This window comes from Brassica rapa, chromosome A05 (assembly GCF_000309985.2).
Source record: "Brassica rapa cultivar Chiifu-401-42 chromosome A05, CAAS_Brap_v3.01, whole genome shotgun sequence".
Classification (NCBI taxonomy): Eukaryota; Viridiplantae; Streptophyta; class Magnoliopsida; order Brassicales; family Brassicaceae; genus Brassica; species Brassica rapa.
The window spans coordinates 25,065,449-25,088,080 of NC_024799.2; the positions used below are offsets into that span (position 1 = coordinate 25,065,449).

The window sequence follows — 22,632 nt, forward strand, 5'->3', positions numbered from 1 at the left end:
TCATTTTAATTGCAGTTCTTTCTTTTGTGGCAACCTAATTGTACTAAAGCGCTATTCGTTTGGTTGCCGCCTGTACCAGCGGCAGCGGCAGCGTCAAGATTCTGCGTCAACTCTTGTTCGTTTCGTTGCCGCAGGAAGCTGCGTCTGACGCCGCGTCCGAACGCTGCGTCCTGCGGCTGACGCCGATAAAACCTGCGGTTGCGACATGAAATCTGCGGCTAAAAACGTAATTACTATTTTACCCTTATTATTTTTTTTGTATTTACAAAAAACCTAAACCTAAATTTGACGCTGCCGCATCTTTGGGAGAAGTTTGACGCAGCTCTCGTATCTCTCTCGATCTCCATTTCGACACAGCTCCATCTCTCTCGATCTCCATTTCTGACGACGCAGCCGCAACTCGACTCCTCCATTGACGCAACTCGAGCTCTCTCTTGTCCTCCATAGACGCATCTGGAGCTCTCTCTCCATCTCCGACGCATCTCGAGCTCTCTCCGTCTCGACGCATCTCGAGCTCTCTCCGTCTCGACGCATCTTGACCGAGCTCTCTCTCGATCTCTGACGCAAACCCATCTCGAGCGAGCTCTCTCGCGATCTCTGACGCAAACCCATCTCCGAGCTCTCTCTCGATCTCTTCTCCGAGCTCTCTCTCTCGATCTCAAAGGTAAGAGCTTTGTTGCGTTCCTTGTTTAATGTGAAATGGAATCGTAGTAGCTCTAATTACGCTTAATTATGGTTCTCTCTCTGTTCATAGCTCTTGTTTGATTGTTGACTTGTTCATGTCTCGTGTTGACTTGTTCATGTCTCGTGTTCGTTTACTTGGTTACTTGCATGATAAGCATTGCTCTAGAGTCTACTCTAGAGTCTAGGCTTGGAACTGACAGATACATTTGTATTTGCCTGGTCTACCTTGAGGAATTATTTGTTTGATGTCGAATTATCTGTATTTGACAGATACAATTATTTGTTTGATGTCGAATTCATTGCCCTGAGGTTTGAAGAGGAGGATGTTGTTGTTGACAGGTGTACTTGTTAAAAGTTGAGGGGATCTCTTTTCGCTTCTTGCCAGATCCTATCCAAATAAAGAATGCATTGGAGGTTGTTGCTTCATCCTACACTTCTCCTGCAGTTGTTATTTACTAGTTATTTGTTCTACAAATTCTTTTGCTCTTAGACATCAGTCATTTGCTTGGCCTCTTTTTTTTTTCTTATTTTGCTTACTCCTCTGAAGCTAAAGTTTGTCTACTGCTGCAATTAGTCTGGTATAAAAAAAATTAAAAACAATCGAAGAGATGCACTGTAATGCCTGATGAAGTTCCCTTATGTTTTGGTGTTTTTGCTATGTCTTTGCTTATTGGTCTTGGTCGGTTTCTTATTAACAGCAACAGATCACATGTCTTGTTTCTTTTTTCTATCTTGAACATTTATTTACTTGAATTTGTGCATTGGCTGATGATGATTTATTCAATATGGTTTTGTAGATGCTTGAAAGATGGTTGTTGGAAGATGAAGATGGTGATTATGATGATGAACTTGGTTTGTTTGATGTGGCTATTACTGAGAGACTGAGTCATAGAACAGATCGAGGAGCAGGATGGCGTTATGTTCAGCAACTTATGTACGAATCTGATCAGCAATGTTACGACATTCTGCGCATGAATCAAAGGACGTTTGAAGCTTTGTGCAAGATGCTAGCTCAGCGATATGGATTGGAAGAGTCTCACCATGTCTACCTTGAGGAATCTGTTGCGATGTTTCTCGAGACTGTTGGTCAAGATAAGACGAAGAGGGATATTGCTGCAAGGTATCAAAGATCGTTGGATACAGTACAAAGAAAGCTTGATGAAGTCTTGAGTGCTCTTCTCAAGTTTGCAGAGGATACACTAAAACCAGAAGAAGGTGAGTTTGCAAGAGTGAGTCCTGTTTTGAGAAACGATGATCGGTATTGGCCTCAGTTCAGAGATTGTATTGGAGCACTTGATGGAACTCATATCTCGGTTCGCCCTCCAAGTCAGAATGCAGATGCATACAGAGGCAGAAAGCAAGATCCTACAATGAATGTTCTTGCTATATGTAACTTCGATATGAAGTTCATATATGCATATGTCGGTGTACCTGGTAGAGCACATGATACCAAGGTCTTGACTCATTGTGCGAGAAACGAGGCTTCTTTTCCACATCCTCCTGCTGGAAAGTATTATTTAGTTGACTCCGGATATCCGACCAGGACAGGGTATCTTGGTCCACATCGTAATATGCGATATCATCTTGGTCAGTTTGCTACAGGAGGACCACCAGTTAGTGCAAGAGAGTTATTCAACCGAAAGCATTCAGGTCTACGATCAGTGATTGAGAGGACATTTGGAGTATGGAAAGCAAAATGGAGGATTTTGGATCGTAAGCATCCAAAGTATGGTCTGGTCAAGTGGATTAAGTTGGTGACAGCGACGATGGCGCTACACAACTTCATACGTGATTCACATCGGGAAGATCATGATTTTGTACAGTGGCAAAATGGTGATGATGGAGAAGGAGAAGAAGCTGCTAGTGACGGTGATGAAGAAGAAGGTGATGATGATGATGATGATGAAGATGATGGTGGTGGTGGAGGTGGTGGTGGTGGTGGAGGTGGTGGTGGTGGTGGTGGACATATTGTTTATGAGCCGACAGGTGATAGAGCGATGGAAGATTTGCGTGATAACATCACAAATGAATATGGTAGAGGTCGTTTACCGTATTAAATGTTTTAGCTGATGATTTAATTTTTTTTTTGCTTATAACTTTAATTGTCATTTAAATGTGATATTTAAGTAAGACTTGATGTAATATTTAGCTTTCGTTTATGATAAATATTTTGAAGTATTATTTTGTTTCTAATTTAGCTTATGATGTATGAAAAAAAATTATTACATTTGTATAATTTACATTTGTATAATTGACCAAAAAATTATTACCAAGTAAACATAATATTTTAATGGATGTAAATATATTTAAACTACACTTGATTTATTTAAATACAATTTTACAAAATTTTTAAAATAAATCTGAAAAAACGAAAATAGCCGCAGCGTCTGTCAAACGAACAACCCAAAAATCTACTTCCTGCGGCAGCGTCAGCGTCGACCTCAACTTCCTGCGTCTTCTAAACGAACAATAATCGGCGTCTGCGTCAGCGGCAGCGTCAGCGTCTGCGAAACGAACAACAACTGTCCTCATTGACGCTGCCGCTGCCGCTGACGCAGACGCTGCCGCTGCCGCCGAAACCTGCGGCAACCAAATGAACAGGGCTTAAGTTTTTGATGTGTCTTCTGCTTTGATCGTTGTATTAATTTTAGTATAACTTAATTATAATTTCTTGTTTAGTTTCATTTTAACATTTCTGTTTTTACTCTCTTATGTACTTATATCTAAAAATTCTGAAAATAGTAATAAATCTTTTACATTTTTAACAAAAAAAAAAAATTCATTTGTTTTTGGTTTTTCCAAATTTCCCCTAATACATTAAAAATTACAAACAAGTAAGCCTAAACCCTCTGCCTCAGTGAGAGTCTTTACTAGAGGCTCTCCAATCTCCGTCTTAAGCCGCCGCAAACTAGCTCGGAAACCAGACGACAAGAGCCCGCAACTGACGCAACCGCATCTTTCTCCCTCGTTCGTCGTCCAAGTTAAATCTCATCGCTGACTCTCAGTTGGTCACTGGAGGCCCCCAAAGAGCTTCTGAACTACTGGTGAGTCTATGTACGGTCCTAGTATAAGCTGCAGGGTAGATGTTCGATGGAATGTCTGAATGAATTAAAAAAAAGTATTGAACTTGTTCGTGTATCATCCTAACAGCTTATCAATGGTTTGTGGATTGATAGATTTTGAACGTGGAGCGAGTTCCTTGTTGTGATTACTCTGATTCTGCTATGGCTGCACCCAACGTTCGTACTAGCAGCTTCTCTCGCAACATATCAGTTGTCTCCTCATCCCCTCAAATACCTGGTCTCAAATGCGGTCCTAATGGCACTACTTTCATATCCACTGGGATTCGTGATCTCGACAGTGAGTTTTCTCCTTCTTATTATAAGTTCTACATGTGAGGATGAGAGAATGTTGCTAAAAAGGATTTGTCTTTTCGTTTGTTTGTTTCCAGGGATACTAGGTGGTGGGTATCCTTTGGGAAGTTTAGTGATGGTGATGGAAGATCCTGAAGCGCCGCATCATATGGATCTCCTGAGGACTTTTATGTCTCAGGGGCTTGTTAACAACCATCCACTTCTTTACGCTAGTCCTTCCAAAGATCCTAGAGGGTTTCTTGGTACTTTGCCGAATCCTGGATCGTCCAAAGAAGATAAGCCTACTGCCCCAGACCTTGATCAGGTGCTTCTTTCTTGTTCTGTTTACTTGTTTTTTTCTTCCTGGCATGACATGAAGAGTTAGTTACAAGTTGGATGTCTATATTTTAGGGAGAGAGCTTGAGGATTGCTTGGCAGTATCGGAAGTATATGGAAAACCAGAAGAGTTCTATTGGTAATCTAGTTATCTCGGCTAATATCATTCTGTGGAAAGCTAATACTTTTTATCTAATTATGGATCAGATGATTACTCCAATGACTTTGATATGAGAAAGCCCTTGGAGAGGCAGTTTCTTGCCGGACGGCCGATTGATTGTGTCAGTCTGCTAGATTCTTCCGATCTTTCTGTTGCTCAGGACCATTGCGCTACTTTTTTATCAAAATTTCCGAGGTTGTGTATCATCTCTTTCTTATTTGATGGTCATTTACTCCTCTCTAGTTTCAAATCCATATTATTTTTTCTGGCTTTGTTAAGAAGCCTATACTTCATTCTGAAGAACTTGTGTGATGATTTCCACAGAAACAGCAGTAACATTGCATCCATTGGCCGCATCGCAATCCAGTCATTCTGCTCTCCCCTTTGTGAGTATTCTGATAAGGTAAATTAAGGTCGAATAGCTCGTTATAACCTTCTAGCCTATTTTTTTAATTCAACAATATATCTGGTACCAGGGTCATGTTGTTCGATACTCTATTTTGTTGTTTTTTTTCTAATTTGTTATTTCTGTCAAACACAGGAATCAGACATGCTTTCCTTCATAAGATTGCTGAAAAGTATGCTGATGGTTTCAAATGCGGTAGCCATTGTTACTTTCCCGCCTTCCATGCTCTCCCCATCTTCGTCAACAAGACTGCAGCACATGGCGGATACCTTACTCTCTATCAAAGCGATCCCAGGTTTGTCCCCCTTGATCTTCTCATTCGTTAGTAGATTAACCTCGTTGTTTCTGACATGTGCCCTCACCTTTTTTTCCAGATGGTGACAAGGAATTGGAGAAGCTTCTCACTGGCTACAAGGACATAAATGGATTCCTCAACATACACAAAGTTGCGCGTATCAATACACAGGTATTAATTATCTCATTGTAGACGTGTTACTTACATCAGAACCCGTTAGCAGTTATGTCAAAAGGCCCTTTTGAGTTACTCCAAAACTTATGAAGTCCAAATTTCTACTCAACAAGTTATCCAGAAGTTCATATAATCCAAAGTTCTCTGTAGATGAAAATGGCATGAAATTAAACGTAGAAGAAATGGATTCACTTTGGTCCTAAAACAATGGTTTTTACTTGAATTGTTTAATTGGAACAGGTGCCTGTAATTCTAGAGGCAAAGACCTTCTCAATGAGCTTGAAGAAGAGAAGATTCTTGGCTCTAGAGTGTCTGAATCAAGCCCCTGTAGACGGATCCAGTGGAACATCGTATGGCACATCTGGGAGCTGCTCTGGATCATCCAAATCCGGAGCACTCGATTTCTGAGTTACTGAGTTAGTTTTTTTCTCATTTTCTTCGTAGCTGCTTTTTAAAATGACTTCACTTCAGAAACTGGCCATTATAGTGTTCGGTCAGAAGAAACAGTTATCACATTAGCTAAAAGTGTATCTACAATTCGTCTTTTGAGTTACAGAAACTGAAATCTATTTTGTTTCATTTGTGTATTATCATATTCATGAAACTCTGACGACCAATAATAGATGCTAAGTATATACTCAGCGTTCATTATAATTAAATATTTACAGATTAGTACATGGTTATATAATAAAGAAGATAAAGAGTTGGAGCATTGAATGAGGTGTTCAAAAATGTGGTTGATCTATATATTTGGTGCTCCTTTACTTACCAACCAACAAACCATATCATTTGAATTATTGCTCATTAATCTTTACTCTACTTGTACTCTATTGACTTTTATTTTTTTTGTAAACTAAAAATATAAAACCTTTCACATCATTTTTCTTTTCGTAGCTTCAAATATATAAAAGAAAAGTAATAATTACGTTGTACTGTATATATTTTTAACTGAATGTTGTTTTAAAAGACAAAACCGAGAATATTATGGCCTATAAAAACAGATGGTTTAGAAAAGGAAATAACAGTCATGAGTTCATGACTTGCTGAGGATATAACTAGCTTTTTGTTTTGTTTGTTTTATCTATTGTTTTGTTTTTAAGAAAAAGAAATAATAATAAGGCGTTCGCGCATTTAACTCGGACCTTTATAACAAACATTGCGCAAGATCGATACAGAGAGAGAGAGAGATCTCAGCGGTCGGAATCAGTTGCGGTGGAGAAAAGAAACTAGCGAGTTGCAGCTGTTGTGAAGAGAGAAAGACACGTGTGGTTTGTGTGTTTGAGCGTGAGAGACAATGGTAGGACCGTCGCGGCCTCAGATCGTTCTGTTTGGATCATCCATCGTCCAGATGAGCTTCGGCCATGGAGGTTGGGGCGCCATTCTCTCCGAGGTCTATGCTCGTAAGGTATATCGCTCTCTCGAAGTGATCACTTTTTGAAACCTACAGTTTTGGTATTCATCATTCGTGTGATTAGTAGTGGATCGCCTTTTTGTCTAATTTCTGTTTGTGATTTCTCTTAATCATACATATATTCTTGGAGATTCGTCTTTGTTTTTATGAATTTAACTCACTGAGTTCTCTTCAGAGGATTTTGCAGAAGCTTATAATCTTTCTCCATTTGGATGTTTTGGTTCTCTTTCTCTAGAATTAGTTAATGTCAGAAATGAAAAGTAAAGCTTTACCATGTTCTTGTCTTGGTCTCTGGTGAAATATTTTTATAAAGAAAATATATTTAATGTAAAACATAATTGTGGTGAGGTTTTGAGGAGTTGTGGAGATATTTATTTATTATTAAAATGTGGGCTGCTTGTGACTTTTATCTACGGTGAACTAACGTGAATAGGCTGACATCATTCTGAGAGGATATTATGGATGGAACTCAACTCGTGCTTTGGAAGTTGTGGACCAAGTGTTCCCCAAGGTACTCTTCTTCTCTCTTGAGAATTGTATATAGATTCCTTTGGATCCTTGGCTTTCTTTATATACTAGATATTGTGATGGATCATTCAGTATAAGATATTGACCTTAATCTTATTTACCTAATAAGAATTCTTTGGAAACCTTAGTTAGTTAGTTCTAAAGTTGCATTTAAAAATTATCAACGGATCACACAAGTGTCTATTTTCAAAGCTGTTGCCAGGGATATGTCTCTTCACATAAGTTTATACAACAATTTTGCCTAAAAATGGCAGGCATAATATATATAACGTGTAAATGAATGCAGGATGCTGAGGTACAACCTTCTCTGGTAGTTGTGTATTTTGGAGGAAACGACTCAATGGCGCCTCACCCTTCTGGTCTAGGACCTCACGTGCCACTTTCTGAATACGTTGATAACATGAAGAAGATCGCGCTTCATCTTCAGGTTACTTATTGATTCTTAATCTTCCTTAGGCTAAAGGCTTATCTTCCATTATACACTTCTGAACCTCTCTTTCTATGTTCTGCTTTCATTAGAGCCTTTCAGACACAACTCGTATCATATTCCTTAGTTGCCCTCCAGTGGACGAGGCCAAACTTCGTCAGAACCAAAGGTAAACTTCCCTTGCCTTTTTCCACCATCTCTCTGTTGCTTGCTCCTGGCTTAAAGTTTAATAATATATCTCTTATTTGCTCTCACAAGCCCATACTTGAGCGAGGTGATCCGCACAAACGAGCTCTGCAAGACTTACTCAGACGCTTGTGTGGAGCTGTGCCAAGAGCTAGGCTTACAAGTAGTTGATCTCTTCTCTACTCTTCAGAAAGCAGATGACTGGGAAACCGTTTGCTTCACGTAAGTAATTCAGCATCCACAACAACATTTTTTTTTTTGCTCTGAAAACATATTTAGAGAACCAACGGGTTTTGGGCTAGTGGCACTCGAGGGACAACTCCAATACGGTGAATCCGCAGTTCGATCCCGTTGGCCACCAGATAATTTAACATTGCACTGGGGCTCAAAGAATAGTCGGTTGACTTCGGTGGCCGGACACTATGGTTAATTAAAAAAAAACATATTTAGAGATCTTTTAATAACTAAAATTAATGTTTTTGGTTTAACAGAGATGGGATTCATTTGTCAGCGCAAGGAAGCAAGCTGGTGGCTGCAGAGATACTGAGAGTGATCAAAGAAGCGGAGTGGACACCGTCGCTTCACTGGAAATCGATGCCAACCGAGTTCTCTGAGGACTCACCTTACGATCTTGTTTCAGCTGATGGCAAAAACACGGTCAACTCTTCAGAGTGGACTTACTTCTGGGAAGAACAGTGGGATTAAACATTACAACACACACACAACAATAACAAGAAGAAGAGGAGACCTTTATAGAATGTGTTGTTGTTTGCCTTGGCTATTTCGATTCTAACGTTATTATTCATCAGTGTTTGTGTTTTGTCATGCTTTTTGCGTTTACTCTTTCTCTAAGAAGTACTGATAGATAGGTTTGCGCTTGATTAGTTCCTTGAATCTTAATACTATCTAATAATCTCCATAGATTTTTTTTTCTTGTCTACTTATCTTAAAGTTAGACGGCTTCAGAAGAAAAAGTCTACAAAGTTGAAAGTTGAATTTCCATTATAATGGTCAAAAGGTGGAATAGATGTTAATGTTGACTAACCTCTCCCATCACTTGTAATAATATTTATATTTGAAAAAAGTAAAAAAATATTTTTTGTTAACGTTTAATATTACAATACGAGAAATATTACATAGACAATCCGGTAACCGACAATACCACCTGTCTTACAAAGATCTAAGTTTAACTGCATCACTTGAGCCGTCCTACGAAGAGCACACCTGATACAGTTTACTTGCACCATGTTAAAAATCATTTGTAAGTTTTTCTTTCGTAGCTTGCATAATTGTTTAATAAATCAATTTTTTTTCGGGAATTGAAACATAGAAATGTTGGTGCAGAAGCATTAATGAACTTTTAGTCAAATCATTGGAATAAGGGACAAAACTTATTTATTTATATTTTTGAAAAAAGGAGAAAATTTATTTATCACATTCTCACTCACATACACTTTAGGTTTAATCAAAGATAGAGTTAAAAGTTTCTAGAAAATATTCGGGTTTTAATTCACAGCAATTAGTTTTACAACTAGAAGACTGGATTAGTTTGGGCCTGAGCTTATGAACATACGGCCCAATAAGGAATCCTTACCTAAAGCGAACGCATCTTCAATTACCAAACCTTTTCGCTGACGCAACCTAACTCCCAAAAATAAGAAACTTTTCTCTCTCTTCTCCATCTCTTCCCAAACTCTCTCTCTATGTCCGAACGAACGCATCGTGTCTGAGAAACAATTGCTATCACCCTCGATCTTTCTCCACTAGAAACTGATCTATACACATTAAAAAAAAAGAAGTCTTTAATATTATCTGTACAGAGAGCTATGGCAGCCGTTTCCTCTAACCCTCGCACCGTCGAAGAGATCTTCAAAGATTACACCTCTCGTCGCTCCGCTCTTCTCCGTGCTCTAACTAAAGGTCTCTCTCAAAACCAAAACCCATCTCGAAAGTTCCTATCTTTCTTCCTAATTAACGCCTTTTTGATTTTTATTTTTTTGTTTCTTCCAGATGTTGATGATTTCTACTCTCAATGCGATCCGGGTAAGTCAAGCTCTGACCACTCAGCTCAATAAAGTTCTCTCCTTTTTTGATTTTTATTCTCGAATTTGTGTAGAAAAGGAGAATCTTTGTTTGTACGGACACCCGAACGAGTCGTGGGAAGTGAATCTACCGGCGGAGGAAGTTCCACCGGAGCTTCCTGAGCCAGCGCTTGGGATCAACTTCGCTAGAGATGGTATGCAGAGGAAAGACTGGCTCTCTCTTGTTGCTGTTCACAGTGATTGTTGGTTGCTCTCTGTTTCTTTCTACTTTGGTGCTCGCCTTAATCGCAACGAGAGGTATTATTCTCTCTTGACAGTTTTGATTCAGCTATCTCAATAATGTTAAGTTTTAAAGTCTTAAAACACTTTTTAATTGGTCTCAATGGACTTTTTTTGTGGGATCTTTTAGGCCTGACTAGGAGCTGTGTAAGGATAAAATCTTTAGTCTGAAACTTGAAAGTTTTGTGATAGTTATTGACTTTGGTTTGAATGAGGTTGTTTTTGATTGCTGCGTTTGCCCTTGGATGTGTGTGGATCTTTGTTTTCTTTTCTTTGGCTATTTTTTTCATGTGGCTTTGACTCATATTCTATGGTCGTGTTGATTCCTTTGTTACTTCATCTGTATAAGCTTCTCTCAGCTAGTTCTGACATCTTTAGGATATTGTAATGGCAAAACCTGAAACGTATCTTTTGGTTGTTGTTGTTACTTGCTTGATCTCCCTTATCTTAAAAGCCAGACATTTGCGATTGATGAGTTTCACCGTTTCATTGGTTATTTGTGCAAACTTATCTAAATACCTATCAAACCGGTGCATTCAAATTGGATATGTGAAAGTTGTATAATGACAAAATAATGGCTCTTTCATTAGTACCAGTGAGATCATTTCATTCTTATATATTTATATACTAGAAAAAGATCTTATTTTGGTTTATTATCTTTTTCCACTTTTTCTTCTTTAAGAGGGAAGCTGGTTTTGGCATATAATGGAAGCTAGACTTTGCTTTATAGCTCACCAGCCACCACTAGTTTATTATACATGAACATGCTTCTACAGTCATAGTTATCTTATCATTGTAGTTCTTTGGTGTTATCTTCAGTGGACTAGTAGAAAGAACGTTGTAGACTTTATTTTCCTGAGGATGTTGGAGAATCTAAACTTGCATTGTTAGAAACATATTAATGCTAAATAAACATCACGTTGACTCACAATTGGTATACTGATATGAAGACTCTTTGTTTTTTCTTTCCCTTAATCAAAGTTGTAGCTATCTCTCAATGTATTGTTCACTCATGGATGGAGTTTTATGTTCATAAACTCATACTTTCAATTTGCAGGAAGCGGTTATTCAGTTTGATCAACGATCTCCCAACTCTCTTCGATGTAGTGACTGGTAGGAAACCCATCAAAGACAACAAACCAAGCTCGGATTCCGGAAGTAAATCCAGAAACGGCACTAAGGTACACTTGAAAACGGTTTTGATTTGTAGATTTTTTGTGTTCCTGTTCTTAAAAAAAAAACAAAAATGGGGTTTGTTGCAGAGATCAATAGAAGGGCAGCCAAAGAGCACAACACCAAAACCGATGGAAGGGAGCTACGAGGATGAAGATGAAGACGAAGAAGAAGACGAGCATGGAGACACTCTCTGTGGAATCTGTGGAGGCAATTACACACAAGATGAGTTCTGGATTTGCTGTGATGTTTGTGAGCGTTGGTATCACGGAAAATGCGTGAAGATCACTCCTGCCAAAGCAGATAGCATCAAGCAGTATAAATGCCCTCCTTGCTGTGCAAAGAAAGGAAGACAGTGATGAACTGATGATGATCACCTCCCACACAGATTCTGGTTCTCATGTCTTAATGATATATTAATCAACCCTTTTTTCTTTTTGTTGTTGTTGTTTCTTTGACCTTTTAATTTCAAAGCATACAGAACTCTCTCTCTTTAGATCTCCAGAAAGAGATTTCAAGAAGTTAAGAGAGAGTAGCAACTGTTTGAGTATTATTATTCATATTAGACGACTGGTTTGTTCCATCAAATGTTTCATGGGATTTGTATATGCACTGTTTAATCTTCTTTTGTTGGTCTTGCTAGGTCTTTTATCTATGTTAAGATTCTGTATTTTTTCATATAATTCAAAGAAACTTGTTTTTTGAAATTATATGGATGTCAAAGGTGAATGATTGTAGCTATGTTAAGATTTGATGTTAAGAAAAAACTATGTTAAGATTTGATGTTAAGAAAAAACTATGTTAAGATTTGATGTCTATGTTAAGATTTTTTCCCTTTTCATATAATTCAAAGAACCTTTTGTTTGAAATTATATGAGATGTCAAAGGTGAGTGATTGTAGAGAGCTTTGTGGGTCAATGAGATGTAAAAACATTTAGCTTTGTAGTCGACTAAATAGATAATGACCACCATCTATACTGGAGCAAATTTCTGAAAACAAACATTAATCAAACACATAATTGCCCAAAGCCCAATGGAGACAATGTGCTAGCGGAACACTTGGCGGTAAAAAGGTTTCCAATCATACTAAAACATTCATTAGATCAAATCATCTCCAAGTTCAAATCTAATATTTTAAAATAAATATATCAATTACAATGTGATATATATGATAGTACTGTATGTGTTTTTCTTCAATGCATAAAGATCTAAACGTGTATTCAAATTGTTAATTTGATAACTACATATTTTCAAACCTACACACTTACTAATTGAATAACACTAAAATTTACTAAAGTATTAAAATCACTAATTGAATGATTAAAATGCTGTGGTGGGATTTTTAAGTCAATCTATATCATCAATCTAATAAACCGCCCTATTAGTTTGAGTATAGTCTAGCTTGAATATATTAATAGTAGCCAAAAAGAGATGCATGTATGAGAGCGATGAGCCAGCATGTGGCTCACCACATCCACACGGTACACCAATTTTAATTTTTATGGTATTGAAGCGTCCAATCAACTCTTCTAATCTTCATAACCGGTGTTCATAATAATCCCTCAAGTCCTAACTATATAATAAACTTAAATTGGATCTAACAAGATCTTACGATATGGTCAACACGAATTGTTTATTATATACAGAAACTAAAACAACTAGATACTTGATATGTTCATTGCGTTCACATGTTCGTCATTTGGTATGCAATGCTACTTTTTATAGAAAAAATATTGTCGGGTGCATTAGTTGCTAAACTACATTATTGTTAACACGAGAGGAAGCACTATCGTCCATTAGTATGCTTCAACGATCACGGATCACCGCAACATTAGTGGTGAGGTTCAACGATGGTTTTCGTATACTTGTAAAATAATATGTACTCACTCTCTCGGTCAAATATTTCAGTCAAGTCTTTCAGCCAAGTCTATCAGTCAAGTCTTTCAGCCAAGTCTATCAGTCAAGTCATTCGGATATAACAATACATTTTTTTGTCATTTCGATAAGAGTTATTAAACAACTACTGGCCAATTAAATATAACCCTCAGCAGTAAATATGGATTAGGTAATCGTTGTTGGAAAGGAGAAAGAGAAAACTACATTTTATTAACTTTATTATTATATACAATAAATCTGTAATTTTATAGCAACCACAAAATATCGAAAAGAACAAATAAACTTTGATACTATTTTAGGTATTTTACTGATTCATTTGGATCTCCAATATATATATATATATATATATATATATATATCTCCCTTGATCATTAGAATCTTTTCAGTATCTCTTTGATATTCCACAACTTCAATATCCTTACCAATGACCTATTCAGATGATATATTCTTCAGTTTATACATTGGTCAAAACAAGATTAATGTATACACATAATAAACATTGCACTTCAACCTCCTGAAACGTGAGAGCCATGACCATCAGTGCCGGAGGCAGGAATTCTTTATTAGAAGGGTCAATTTGGTAAGATATGTATTTTACAAGGGTCACTAAGCTTAATTCATCACAATTTTCTTTGAAAATGTAGCAAAAAAAAAAATCTACATAAATCACATGGGTCATGTGACCCCATGGTATAGCACTGGCTCCGCCACTGATGCCCATCCTCCTCAACATGCTCGATTTTGTGAGTGCGCTCTGAAAATGTATTCGAATAGTTTTTTTTTTTGGGTTAATGACTAATAAAATAGTTACAATTTGTTTTTTTAAACAATCACCCTGCATAAATTGTTTGATGTTATGAAAGTGACCTGCGTGACTGCGTCATCATAACTTCTCCGAAAATATATTACAATATATATGTTTTCAAAGTTTTGGCATAAAGTTGAAGCTGATTTTCATATAAATATTTTGTACGACATGTCGAAAATGTGGGACTGTAACTAGGATTATCCTCTTTCACCAACTGCCCATACATACAAACAAAATTTGTAGTCTTTTGTCAGCATTATATTCATAATCGTAGCTGTTTTGGTTTCTGAAGTATATGTTGTAATTTGTAAATAAATGGAAATACACAACGGTCCAACAGATAACAGATCTACACAAAATGAAGACATACACTTAGACCTTACGTAATAAATAAGGAGAAAAAGGTAAAGCAAAAACGTTGAAAAGAAAAATAGGGTCACCTGAATTTGATCGCCTAGATTGACAACAAAAGCGTGGGAGAGATCTTTGACGGTAATCCACGATCACCAAACGGACTTGAAGGCCAGCGACTTGATCTTCCGGCAAGAGGGTCGATCATCAAATGGTCCATTAGCCGATGAAAAAGAAGCTTAGCGACATGTTGAGATATATGGAGTCAGATCGGCCTCTATACTTTTCGCCACTGGTTAGGAATGGGTTAAGATAGAAACCAAACAAACCGCCGGGATCACAATGAGGGGAGAGACCGAAGGAAAGCTCCGGTGAAAATAAACCATATATATCATACATGCGCGTCTTCTTCACCAAACGCTTCTTGAAGTTGTTCTTTTAGTCTCAAATTTGACAATAATATATCATCATAAATCTCTCGCCTAGATTTACTAGTTAGTTCTTTTTTTTTTTTGTTGAACATATTCACTAGTTCTTCACCGTAGTCATCCATCACTTCTCTATAATATTCACTATAAACTTTTTTTTCTAAACATAAAAACAAAACGTCCAAGTCTTTTTTTTTGTTTTTTTGAAGTAGTTTGGGGCATCCCAATATCAATTTCAAAACTTCACCATAAATGATCCACAATCAGTCAAGTCTTTCAGTCAATTTTTTTCCTCAGAAAATGAATATAAGATTACATTTTTTCATTTAGTAAACAATTATTGGCCAATTAAATATGAATAAGGTAATCGTTGTTGGAAAAAGAGCAATTACATGATAATGATAAAATACCACATTAATTAATATTATATATTTTATACTACAATAACTGAAAATACATATCAACCACAATTATTCAAATCACACGAACTATAAACAACGATAGTATTATAGATGTTTTATTGATTCATTCTGATCTCCAATATATATCTCCGTCGATCATTAGCATCTTCTAGTATCTTTCTGATATCTCCATAACCTCGATGTCCTCGCCAAGTAGCCTAATCAGATGATATATCCTTCAGTTTACACATTGCTCAAAAGAAGATTAATGTGTACACATTGCTCGATTAAATATTAATACGGCACTAGTATTTGAGTTACATAAACAAGTCGACTTACATTTCGTCTCTTTATCCGTTAACGAGGGATACATGAGACTCAACGTAGGATTTTCCACGTGGACCGTGAGTTCGAATGAAGAGTCTGTATTGATCATAGGACATGGGAGGATATAAAGGAGGATTTGTAGAGCTGATAAGTTGTTCCAGTGGCTGGATAGGAATGTCACTCTTAGGGTTATAGAAGAATGCAAGTGAAACCCTTTCTTTCTGCGAGTTAACTATCACTCGATGCTCCGAACTCTTGTATATCGAATTGCTTAGTATCTGCAATTTTCACAATAAAAAAATATTTTCTTAGGATAGCTATATCGTATATATATATATAAACCGCGTTTAGAAGCATGTTTAGCGTTTAGTTCAAAAAGAAAAGAAGTATTTTAGCGTCAAAACAAAAATGCAAAAGCTTATAATATTGCATAACTAACATATCACGCTTCAATTCCATCAAACGTGAGAGCCATGACCATCCTCCTCATTCCTCAATACGCTCGATTTGTGAATGCGCTTTGAAAAACTACTCGAATAAGTTTTTTTCTGGGTTACTGACTATTCAACTAGTTACAATTTGTTTATTTAGAATATCATCCTATATAAATCGATGTGTTGAAAGTGACTTGAGACATATTATAACTTTTCAATAAAAAGTTAAATAGATATTTTTATTTTTTTTAAATGTTGCCATAAAGTTGAAACTGATTGTCATATTAATATTTTCTCCGACATGTCGAAAACGTGGGACTATACTAGGATTATCATCTTTCACCAACTGCCGCATGAAAACATAATTTGTACTCTTTTGTCAACATTATATTCATATTAGTTAGCTATTTTGCTTTGCGAAGTATATCTTGCGGTTTGTAAGTAAATGGGAATAGACAAAGGAAAACAAAGCCACACCAAAATTGAAGAAGAAAACGTTAAAATAAAAATAGGGTTACCTGCATTTGATCGCCTAGATTGACGACAAAAGCGTTGGGGAGAGCATTAACGGTAATCCACGTGTCACCGTGATGGACTTGAAGGCCGGCGACTTGATCGTCCGGCAAGAGGATGGTAATGCCGCCGGGATCTGAATGAGGGGAGAGGCCGAGGGCAAGCTCTGGTCGAGGGCATTTCGGGTAATAGTTAACCCTCATACATGCACTAAAGTCTTCTCCACCAAATGCTTCTTGAAGTTGTTCTTCATTTACTCCCAAGTTTGACGATAATATCCTCATAAGGCTCTCGCCTAGCTTAACTAGTTCTTCACCGTACTCGTCCACCACTTCTCTATAATATCCATTATAAACATGTTTCTAAAACTCTGCTTTTGGGCTGTGTATTTTTCTTTCTCATGCAATTTAATATGAAATGAAGTTCAAAAAAAAAAAAACATGTTTTTAAAACAGAAAAACATAACGCCCAACTAGTTGTCATAATGATAGTCTTCTTTTAATATTGCAGGAAAAAAGTCCAATATCAATTTATACGACTTCGCCATAAATGACTATTTAAAAATAAAAAGGTAACTAGATGGGTCTTGAAACTGATCATTTATGGCGAAGTTTTGAAAGATCAGGGTAAAATAATGATCATTGATTATTATGGCGAAAATAATGATCTATTTTTGGATTTGGATAAAATATCCAAATCTAAATGTAACTAAATTACAAAGATCAAGTATACTTGCTACAAGTTCTCAATTTTCATATCAAACAAAAAGTTCGTTAATTATACTATAAACAAACCCATAAGAAAACAAGAGAAAAAGAAGATGGGAGACTTTATCAATTACCTAATGTTTGATGGTAAAGAAGGCCATTTGTTGAGATCCTTCAAGGCAAGAGGAAGAAAATTTAGAAAGTAATAATCATTCCAATCAAGAAGTGCTCCCTTTTCCACACCCAATCTGCTTCCGTAACCTTCGTAGGTACTTGGGGAGTTTGAGTAAGCTTCTTTGGCTTCTACAGGCAAATGGAAGAAGCTTCTCCAAGCTTCTCTAGCGGCGGCCATCAGCTCCGGCCTCACCCCATGGTTGATCACCTTAAAATACGACCATGTGTGTATAAACCGAACCAAATCGATCAGTCATATTCTAATACTGAACCGAAACTGATTTTGGTGCAATAAAAATGAAACCTCATGATTGTTGTAGTTATCATATATATACACGTTTTTTGCTAAATACATTAAAGTCAAGATTTATTATGAAATATATATATATAGACTATTTATATATTTAGTAATTATTTATATTGTAAATATATTGAACCACAAAAAAAAAAAAACCCGTAAAAACTATAATCAAAACGAAAACAAAAGCATAACATCAAATTTCATTTTTTTACCTGAAAGAAGCCAAACTCACGGCATGCTTCCGAGATCCTCTCCGTTTCCTCTTGGTTGCCGGATAAGATGCTCCTTAGGTCTACGACTGGGATATTTATCGCGGCAGCTTCCGGTTGATTGTTGATAGTGATGGTTTCATTAGGGCGTTGAGACGGCGGCTTGATGAAACGGTCGGGGACGGTGGCGAGGTTGCTCTCGGCCAGGGACTGCACTCGGATGATTGGTTCTGGCCATTTCTCGCCGAGGCCATTCGTGGTTTTGTTTAGGTCGCTCATGTTGTCCATCTTGACTTCCAGTTCTTGTTCGTTGAGGCCGTTCTTGCTCTTGATCTCGATCTTGTCGGTGGTCTCCTTCTCGATCATGATTTTGTCTTGGTTATTCATATTTTCTGTTTTGAGTTATTGATATTGCTCGTGTTCTTTTACTTGTTCATGTTAAGTTGTGAAGGATTGTTATCTATTTATAGAGTGCGTGGTTAGAGACGTAGAACGAGAAAGCCATGAAGGGAAAAACTGTGGGTTGACAAAATAAAATAAAAAATAAAATAAAAGATCTTGATTTTTTTCCTCGTGGTTTTGTGGATATTAAATAGCCATTTTAGTTCTCTGTCGAAAGTAACTCAAGAAACCGTAACCGACGATGAAAACCAAAAATCGTAACCGACGAGGGAATCCGGAGTTGAGTTCATGGGATTGCGGCCATGTGTTTGTTAATTTATGGAACGTGTATAATATGTGAATATAAACGTTTTCTACTACATGGTATTAAAAGATAGAAAATGACGTGGAACGTGTATAGCATGTTTGTTTGGAGTTCTTTGTTCGGTTACTGTTTGTAAAACTTAGTAGATATTTTATCATTAAAAAATATGTAAATAGTTTACAGTAGTTTCTTTTATAAGCTCCTAATAATGTAAACTAGTATTGGTGTATAACTGTTTTGCTCGTGGCTTTGTAATTTAGCTGACGAGTTCTATATGTCCAGATGGGGTTCACATTCCCGTCACGAACGCTAAACTGGGAAGAGTTCTTAACCTAATTACCATTGCGCATGCCAGAGTCACCATCAACCATACCCTTATACGTTCCCTAGACTTTTTCATGGTGAACAACATTTTTTCTCTTTTAGCTGACGTCTACTCTATCTCTAAGTTGTAGTACGTAATCTCCATTTCTTTTCCTTAACATCCTCATGCAAAATGAATCTGATATGAACTTGTTAAATCAAGCTGGAGATAGAAGCCACTTCAAACTGCTTGCACAGCAGAAAAACCTCATGCCTTTTTCTCAAGCTCCTCACCGTACAAGGTGCTGATTTGGAGGGTCTGAACTCTGAATAACGAGCATGCAACGCCTCTTCATATCACATAACTCCTATATATATGTTGTCCTTCTGTTGGAACATGTGAGCTAACATGGAGACTCATGCTCAATGGAATAGTACGCTTTTAAGTGGTTATCGATTTTTTGCAATGTTGTTGTTTCCTTTCAGTGCCATGTGAAGAGTTTTAGGGGCTTAAGGCAAGTTTTAAAAATAAATTTATTTACAACCGTAATGAAAATATTTTTTTAATATGATATATTATTTTCACCAAATACACAAGTTTAATAATGTAAAAGAATAAGTTTATAACGTAAATATATTATATTATGTCATATAAAAAAAATACATGAATTCAAAAAAAAGAATTAATTAATTTTCGTAGAATTTTTTTTTTTTAAATAAGTCTAAATCACTATACTAGAAATTATTTAAAATTTTGGAACTCTAAAAACAGTCATATTAATCGGGGACCTGAAGCGAATGTCTTTTTCAATACACTGTAGGCATGCCTCTGTTTCCTTTAAGAATATTACAAAAGTAACACTTTTCTAGACATAATAACAATGCTTAAGAAATTGTTAGGAAGTAACTAAGCATTTATAGAGGACTAGTGATTAATCAGATTATCTTTAAGCCTCGTATAAAATGTGAATATGTATTAACATTATTACTTGATTAAACATATTTAAACCAATTATATTGACGTAGAAAATTTTTAATAGATTTTGAACGGTTAAACCGATTTGATTTGAATCACATAGATCAAATTTTAAGATGCTACAAAATCAGATTTTATGAACTATAATTGAATGCTGTCTAAGGACATCTCCATTCTTATTCCATAATTTACTTTAAAATGGAGTAAAAAATGGAGTATGAACAAAAAAAATAAAAAAATTACTTTATTTATAGAGTAAATTATGGAGTAGATGCGAAGATGATCTAAAGAGCGCCTAGGTGTCACTTACACCTATTTTTAGAACATTGGATAACATTAACTTATGAGTGTCACTTTTTCATCTCTGCTAAATGAATTTGCATATGTAAATTTTCCTTACATCCGTAAGTGGACGGTGGCTTTTATTATATGTCAGCATCGGACGATGCGAGTCGGTGATCCATGCAAATTTATGCCACTATGCGATTGACAATTATTGATCTTTTGAACACAAAAAAAAAAAAAAATTACAATAAACACAAAAATTCGTGAGTGTAAATGATGATTAACTTTCTGTCATGCAATAGCAAGTTAGTCGCCCCAGGAATATTCACCACGCGCTTGTTGTATATTCAACACACCAATCAAACTTTATTCGTTTGCCAACCATATTGTTTAAACTACTCTTGTTCGAGATTACTTGTAAGAGAACATTTAAGTGGAGTTTAAATTATCACGTGTAATCCTTAATAAATAGAGACGATTTTGATATACAATGGCAAAACTCGTATTAAGATATGGTCGGTTGACCATGCATGTTTGTTCCCTGAATAGAAGGCCGACTTCCCAATAATGGAAACATGATTCACTGAATTTGAACGCACATGTACATAGGTAGCCAACTACATATTGTAACAGCAATTTACTGAAAATTATTCATTTTAAAAGGTAAAGATGTAAAATAATATTCAAAACACAAAGCAAAGCATTAACTAAAATACACAAACTAATAACATTTTTGATATAATAAAATATTAAGCATGATTCATAAACAATATGTGGTAACTCGGGCTAAGGCATAACTAACATGACAGGTTCGTGTGGGTAAATTTTGTGATGGACAAGTATGAACTTATTTCATTCATCTTGTTCTGTTTTTTTCTTCTTCTGGTTTGGAACTTTCCTATTGGTAGGATCTCATTTACTTAGAGCATTTTTATCCCTAAACCCCATTAAAGGTTTCTTAATTATTTTTTCTGATTAACAAAAAAAAATTAAAAAGCACGCTAATCGTAGGCCGCCACGTGTCAATAAGACCTACAAACAGTGCAAAAAACACACAACACACGTCTCGTCTCTTATTTTGCACACATAACACACCGTTTTTTCTAAACTGTGGGCTCCCTCCAAGAGACGCTCAAAAGAAAGCAATAAAGATGCTCTTAAGGCCCTTTTAGAGAGAGAAACTAGAAGAAAGAGAAACGAGACTAGTTTGTATATTAAAAAAAACGAAACTATGTTTCATGATAAAAACCCTGTGATAGTTTTTTTTATGAACTATATAACAAACAAATATTCCTTGAATGTTTTATGACTACTTAAACTTTGTTTTAGACAAAAAAAAATCAATTAAATAAAACGAGGAAATATAACATTACAAAAGGTTACGGTCTCATCTAAACTAATGAGGTCCGCAACGATCGTCAAAGCTACGCACATATTTTTCTCCGATGTTATTCGTGGAAAAAGAAGAAAAAGAACAATGCATCCTAAAATTCAGTCAGAAATAAGGTTTGCAAAATTAGTAACTTGATTGAGAAGTAAACATAAAATTGGCTACAATCAACTATAGAAAATGGATGTTTTTATTGATGGTATCGAAGATGAATACAGGAGGTTCAAGACAACAATATAGATTTTGAATGTTAATCAGAGTATAGTTTTGATATTATTGTAAGAGAATCCCTCTGGCTTATGTGTATGAATATGAATCATGTCTTAAGTTAAACTCTCAAGTAGTATGATATGATGATGATAACACTAGCGTACTAATAATACATTCATTAACAAGTTTAGAAGTCTCTCACCATAATTGGATGAATCATCATCTTTCACACTACCAACAAACAACACTTACAATTCTGTTTAAAAGATAGAGATATTTGACACCAAGAAGTGAAACAGCCAGCTCTTACAATAAACAACTACCTTTAAAAGCACCGTTGCTTGAAAGCCTTGTTGAGTTCGAGAAAAGTTAAAATGACAACTGTTTGTAGACTAATCCAGCTTCTATAGCTGCAATAAATAGTTGATAGAAGCAAAGCAAGAACATCGTTACCAGCACTTTGTGGCTGATCAAGCTCAAAGAGTCACCTAGCAACTTCTGGAGCAATCTTAGTAGTCCTATGTTTTTCACTACAACCACGTGAACCAACATGTACTACTACCATGAGGTTCCATTAAAGATAGAAGAGCTCTGATGTATACTATTGGTTGTCAAAAGCAAATCTTCACTTTGATTGTGGAAATAGTCAATGACTGTAGTTACATGTTCACCGCATGAATGAAATTATAATTGAAACTAACCTTAAAATACAAAACCAACCAAACTGAATAAATTTTGGTTTAATCACTCAAATACAAA

General features: G+C 36.1%; 5 protein-coding genes across 5 annotated transcripts; 4 read left to right on the forward strand and 1 right to left on the reverse strand.

Annotated features, from left to right (window-relative positions):
- The first annotated feature begins 1,302 nt into the window (after nt 1–1,302).
- LOC103870405 (protein ANTAGONIST OF LIKE HETEROCHROMATIN PROTEIN 1-like) lies at nt 1,303–2,741 on the forward strand. Its single transcript, XM_033292732.1, has 3 exons — nt 1,303–1,395; nt 1,482–2,568; nt 2,671–2,741. The coding sequence occupies exons 1-3, from the start codon at nt 1,303–1,305 to the stop codon at nt 2,739–2,741; spliced, it is 1,251 nt and encodes a 416-aa protein (XP_033148623.1).
- Nucleotides 2,742–3,445: 704 nt separating this feature from the next.
- LOC103870366 (elongator complex protein 4) lies at nt 3,446–6,043 on the forward strand. The gene is made up of 9 exons (XM_009148497.3): nt 3,446–3,728; nt 3,861–4,044; nt 4,136–4,362; nt 4,449–4,512; nt 4,581–4,728; nt 4,858–4,936; nt 5,075–5,234; nt 5,314–5,405; nt 5,649–6,043. Exons 2-9 carry the CDS (start codon nt 3,909–3,911, stop codon nt 5,814–5,816), a joined length of 1,074 nt encoding a protein of 357 aa, XP_009146745.1. The 5' UTR covers nt 3,446–3,728; nt 3,861–3,908; the 3' UTR covers nt 5,817–6,043.
- A 530-nt stretch (nt 6,044–6,573) lies between these two features.
- LOC103870368 (GDSL esterase/lipase CPRD49) lies at nt 6,574–8,898 on the forward strand. The gene is made up of 6 exons (XM_009148498.3): nt 6,574–6,813; nt 7,253–7,330; nt 7,634–7,774; nt 7,867–7,943; nt 8,033–8,182; nt 8,452–8,898. The coding sequence occupies exons 1-6, from the start codon at nt 6,703–6,705 to the stop codon at nt 8,663–8,665; spliced, it is 771 nt and encodes a 256-aa protein (XP_009146746.1). The 5' UTR covers nt 6,574–6,702; the 3' UTR covers nt 8,666–8,898.
- Nucleotides 8,899–9,588: 690 nt separating this feature from the next.
- Nucleotides 9,589–12,161, forward strand: LOC103870369 (PHD finger protein ALFIN-LIKE 2). The gene is made up of 5 exons (XM_009148499.3): nt 9,589–9,880; nt 9,971–10,003; nt 10,077–10,299; nt 11,339–11,462; nt 11,544–12,161. The coding sequence occupies exons 1-5, from the start codon at nt 9,787–9,789 to the stop codon at nt 11,811–11,813; spliced, it is 744 nt and encodes a 247-aa protein (XP_009146747.1). The 5' UTR covers nt 9,589–9,786; the 3' UTR covers nt 11,814–12,161.
- Nucleotides 12,162–15,004: 2,843 nt separating this feature from the next.
- On the reverse strand, nt 15,005–22,464 carry LOC103870370 (probable 2-oxoglutarate-dependent dioxygenase At3g111800). The gene is made up of 5 exons (XM_009148500.3): nt 18,007–22,464; nt 17,454–17,701; nt 16,618–16,948; nt 15,678–15,943; nt 15,005–15,556 (listed from the first exon to the last, which is right to left on the reverse strand). The coding sequence occupies exons 1-4, from the start codon at nt 18,388–18,390 to the stop codon at nt 15,689–15,691; spliced, it is 1,218 nt and encodes a 405-aa protein (XP_009146748.2). The 5' UTR covers nt 18,391–22,464; the 3' UTR covers nt 15,005–15,556; nt 15,678–15,688.
- Between the last annotated feature and the right edge of the window lie 168 nt (nt 22,465–22,632).

What these genes read in the sequence shown, in the direction of transcription:
- LOC103870405 (XM_033292732.1), top strand. Translation starts at nt 1,303, where the DNA reads ATGCCTGATGAAGTTCCCTTATGTTTTGGTGTTTTTGCTATGTCTTTG. An exon ending in TTAACAGCAACAGATCACAT is followed by an intron (nt 1,396 to 1,481) that starts GTCTTGTTTCTT and finishes ATGGTTTTGTAG; the next exon opens with ATGCTTGAAAGATGGTTGTT. An exon ending in TGACGGTGATGAAGAAGAAG is followed by an intron (nt 2,569 to 2,670) that starts GTGATGATGATG and finishes ATGAGCCGACAG; the next exon opens with GTGATAGAGCGATGGAAGAT.
- LOC103870369 (XM_009148499.3), top strand. Translation starts at nt 9,787, where the DNA reads ATGGCAGCCGTTTCCTCTAACCCTCGCACCGTCGAAGAGATCTTCAAA. An exon ending in CTACTCTCAATGCGATCCGG is followed by an intron (nt 10,004 to 10,076) that starts GTAAGTCAAGCT and finishes GAATTTGTGTAG; the next exon opens with AAAAGGAGAATCTTTGTTTG. An exon ending in AATCCAGAAACGGCACTAAG is followed by an intron (nt 11,463 to 11,543) that starts GTACACTTGAAA and finishes GGTTTGTTGCAG; the next exon opens with AGATCAATAGAAGGGCAGCC.
- LOC103870368 (XM_009148498.3), top strand. Translation starts at nt 6,703, where the DNA reads ATGGTAGGACCGTCGCGGCCTCAGATCGTTCTGTTTGGATCATCCATC. An exon ending in TGGACCAAGTGTTCCCCAAG is followed by an intron (nt 7,331 to 7,633) that starts GTACTCTTCTTC and finishes AAATGAATGCAG; the next exon opens with GATGCTGAGGTACAACCTTC. An exon ending in AGATCGCGCTTCATCTTCAG is followed by an intron (nt 7,775 to 7,866) that starts GTTACTTATTGA and finishes TGCTTTCATTAG; the next exon opens with AGCCTTTCAGACACAACTCG.
- LOC103870366 (XM_009148497.3), top strand. Translation starts at nt 3,909, where the DNA reads ATGGCTGCACCCAACGTTCGTACTAGCAGCTTCTCTCGCAACATATCA. An exon ending in AAACCAGAAGAGTTCTATTG is followed by an intron (nt 4,513 to 4,580) that starts GTAATCTAGTTA and finishes ATTATGGATCAG; the next exon opens with ATGATTACTCCAATGACTTT. An exon ending in CTCTATCAAAGCGATCCCAG is followed by an intron (nt 5,235 to 5,313) that starts GTTTGTCCCCCT and finishes CTTTTTTTCCAG; the next exon opens with ATGGTGACAAGGAATTGGAG.
- LOC103870370 (XM_009148500.3), bottom strand. Translation starts at nt 18,390, where the DNA reads ATGAATAACCAAGACAAAATCATGATCGAGAAGGAGACCACCGACAAG. An exon ending in GTGAGTTTGGCTTCTTTCAG is followed by an intron (nt 17,702 to 18,006) that starts GTAAAAAAATGA and finishes TCGTATTTTAAG; the next exon opens with GTGATCAACCATGGGGTGAG. An exon ending in TCTTTACCATCAAACATTAG is followed by an intron (nt 16,949 to 17,453) that starts GTAATTGATAAA and finishes TGGATATTATAG; the next exon opens with AGAAGTGGTGGACGAGTACG.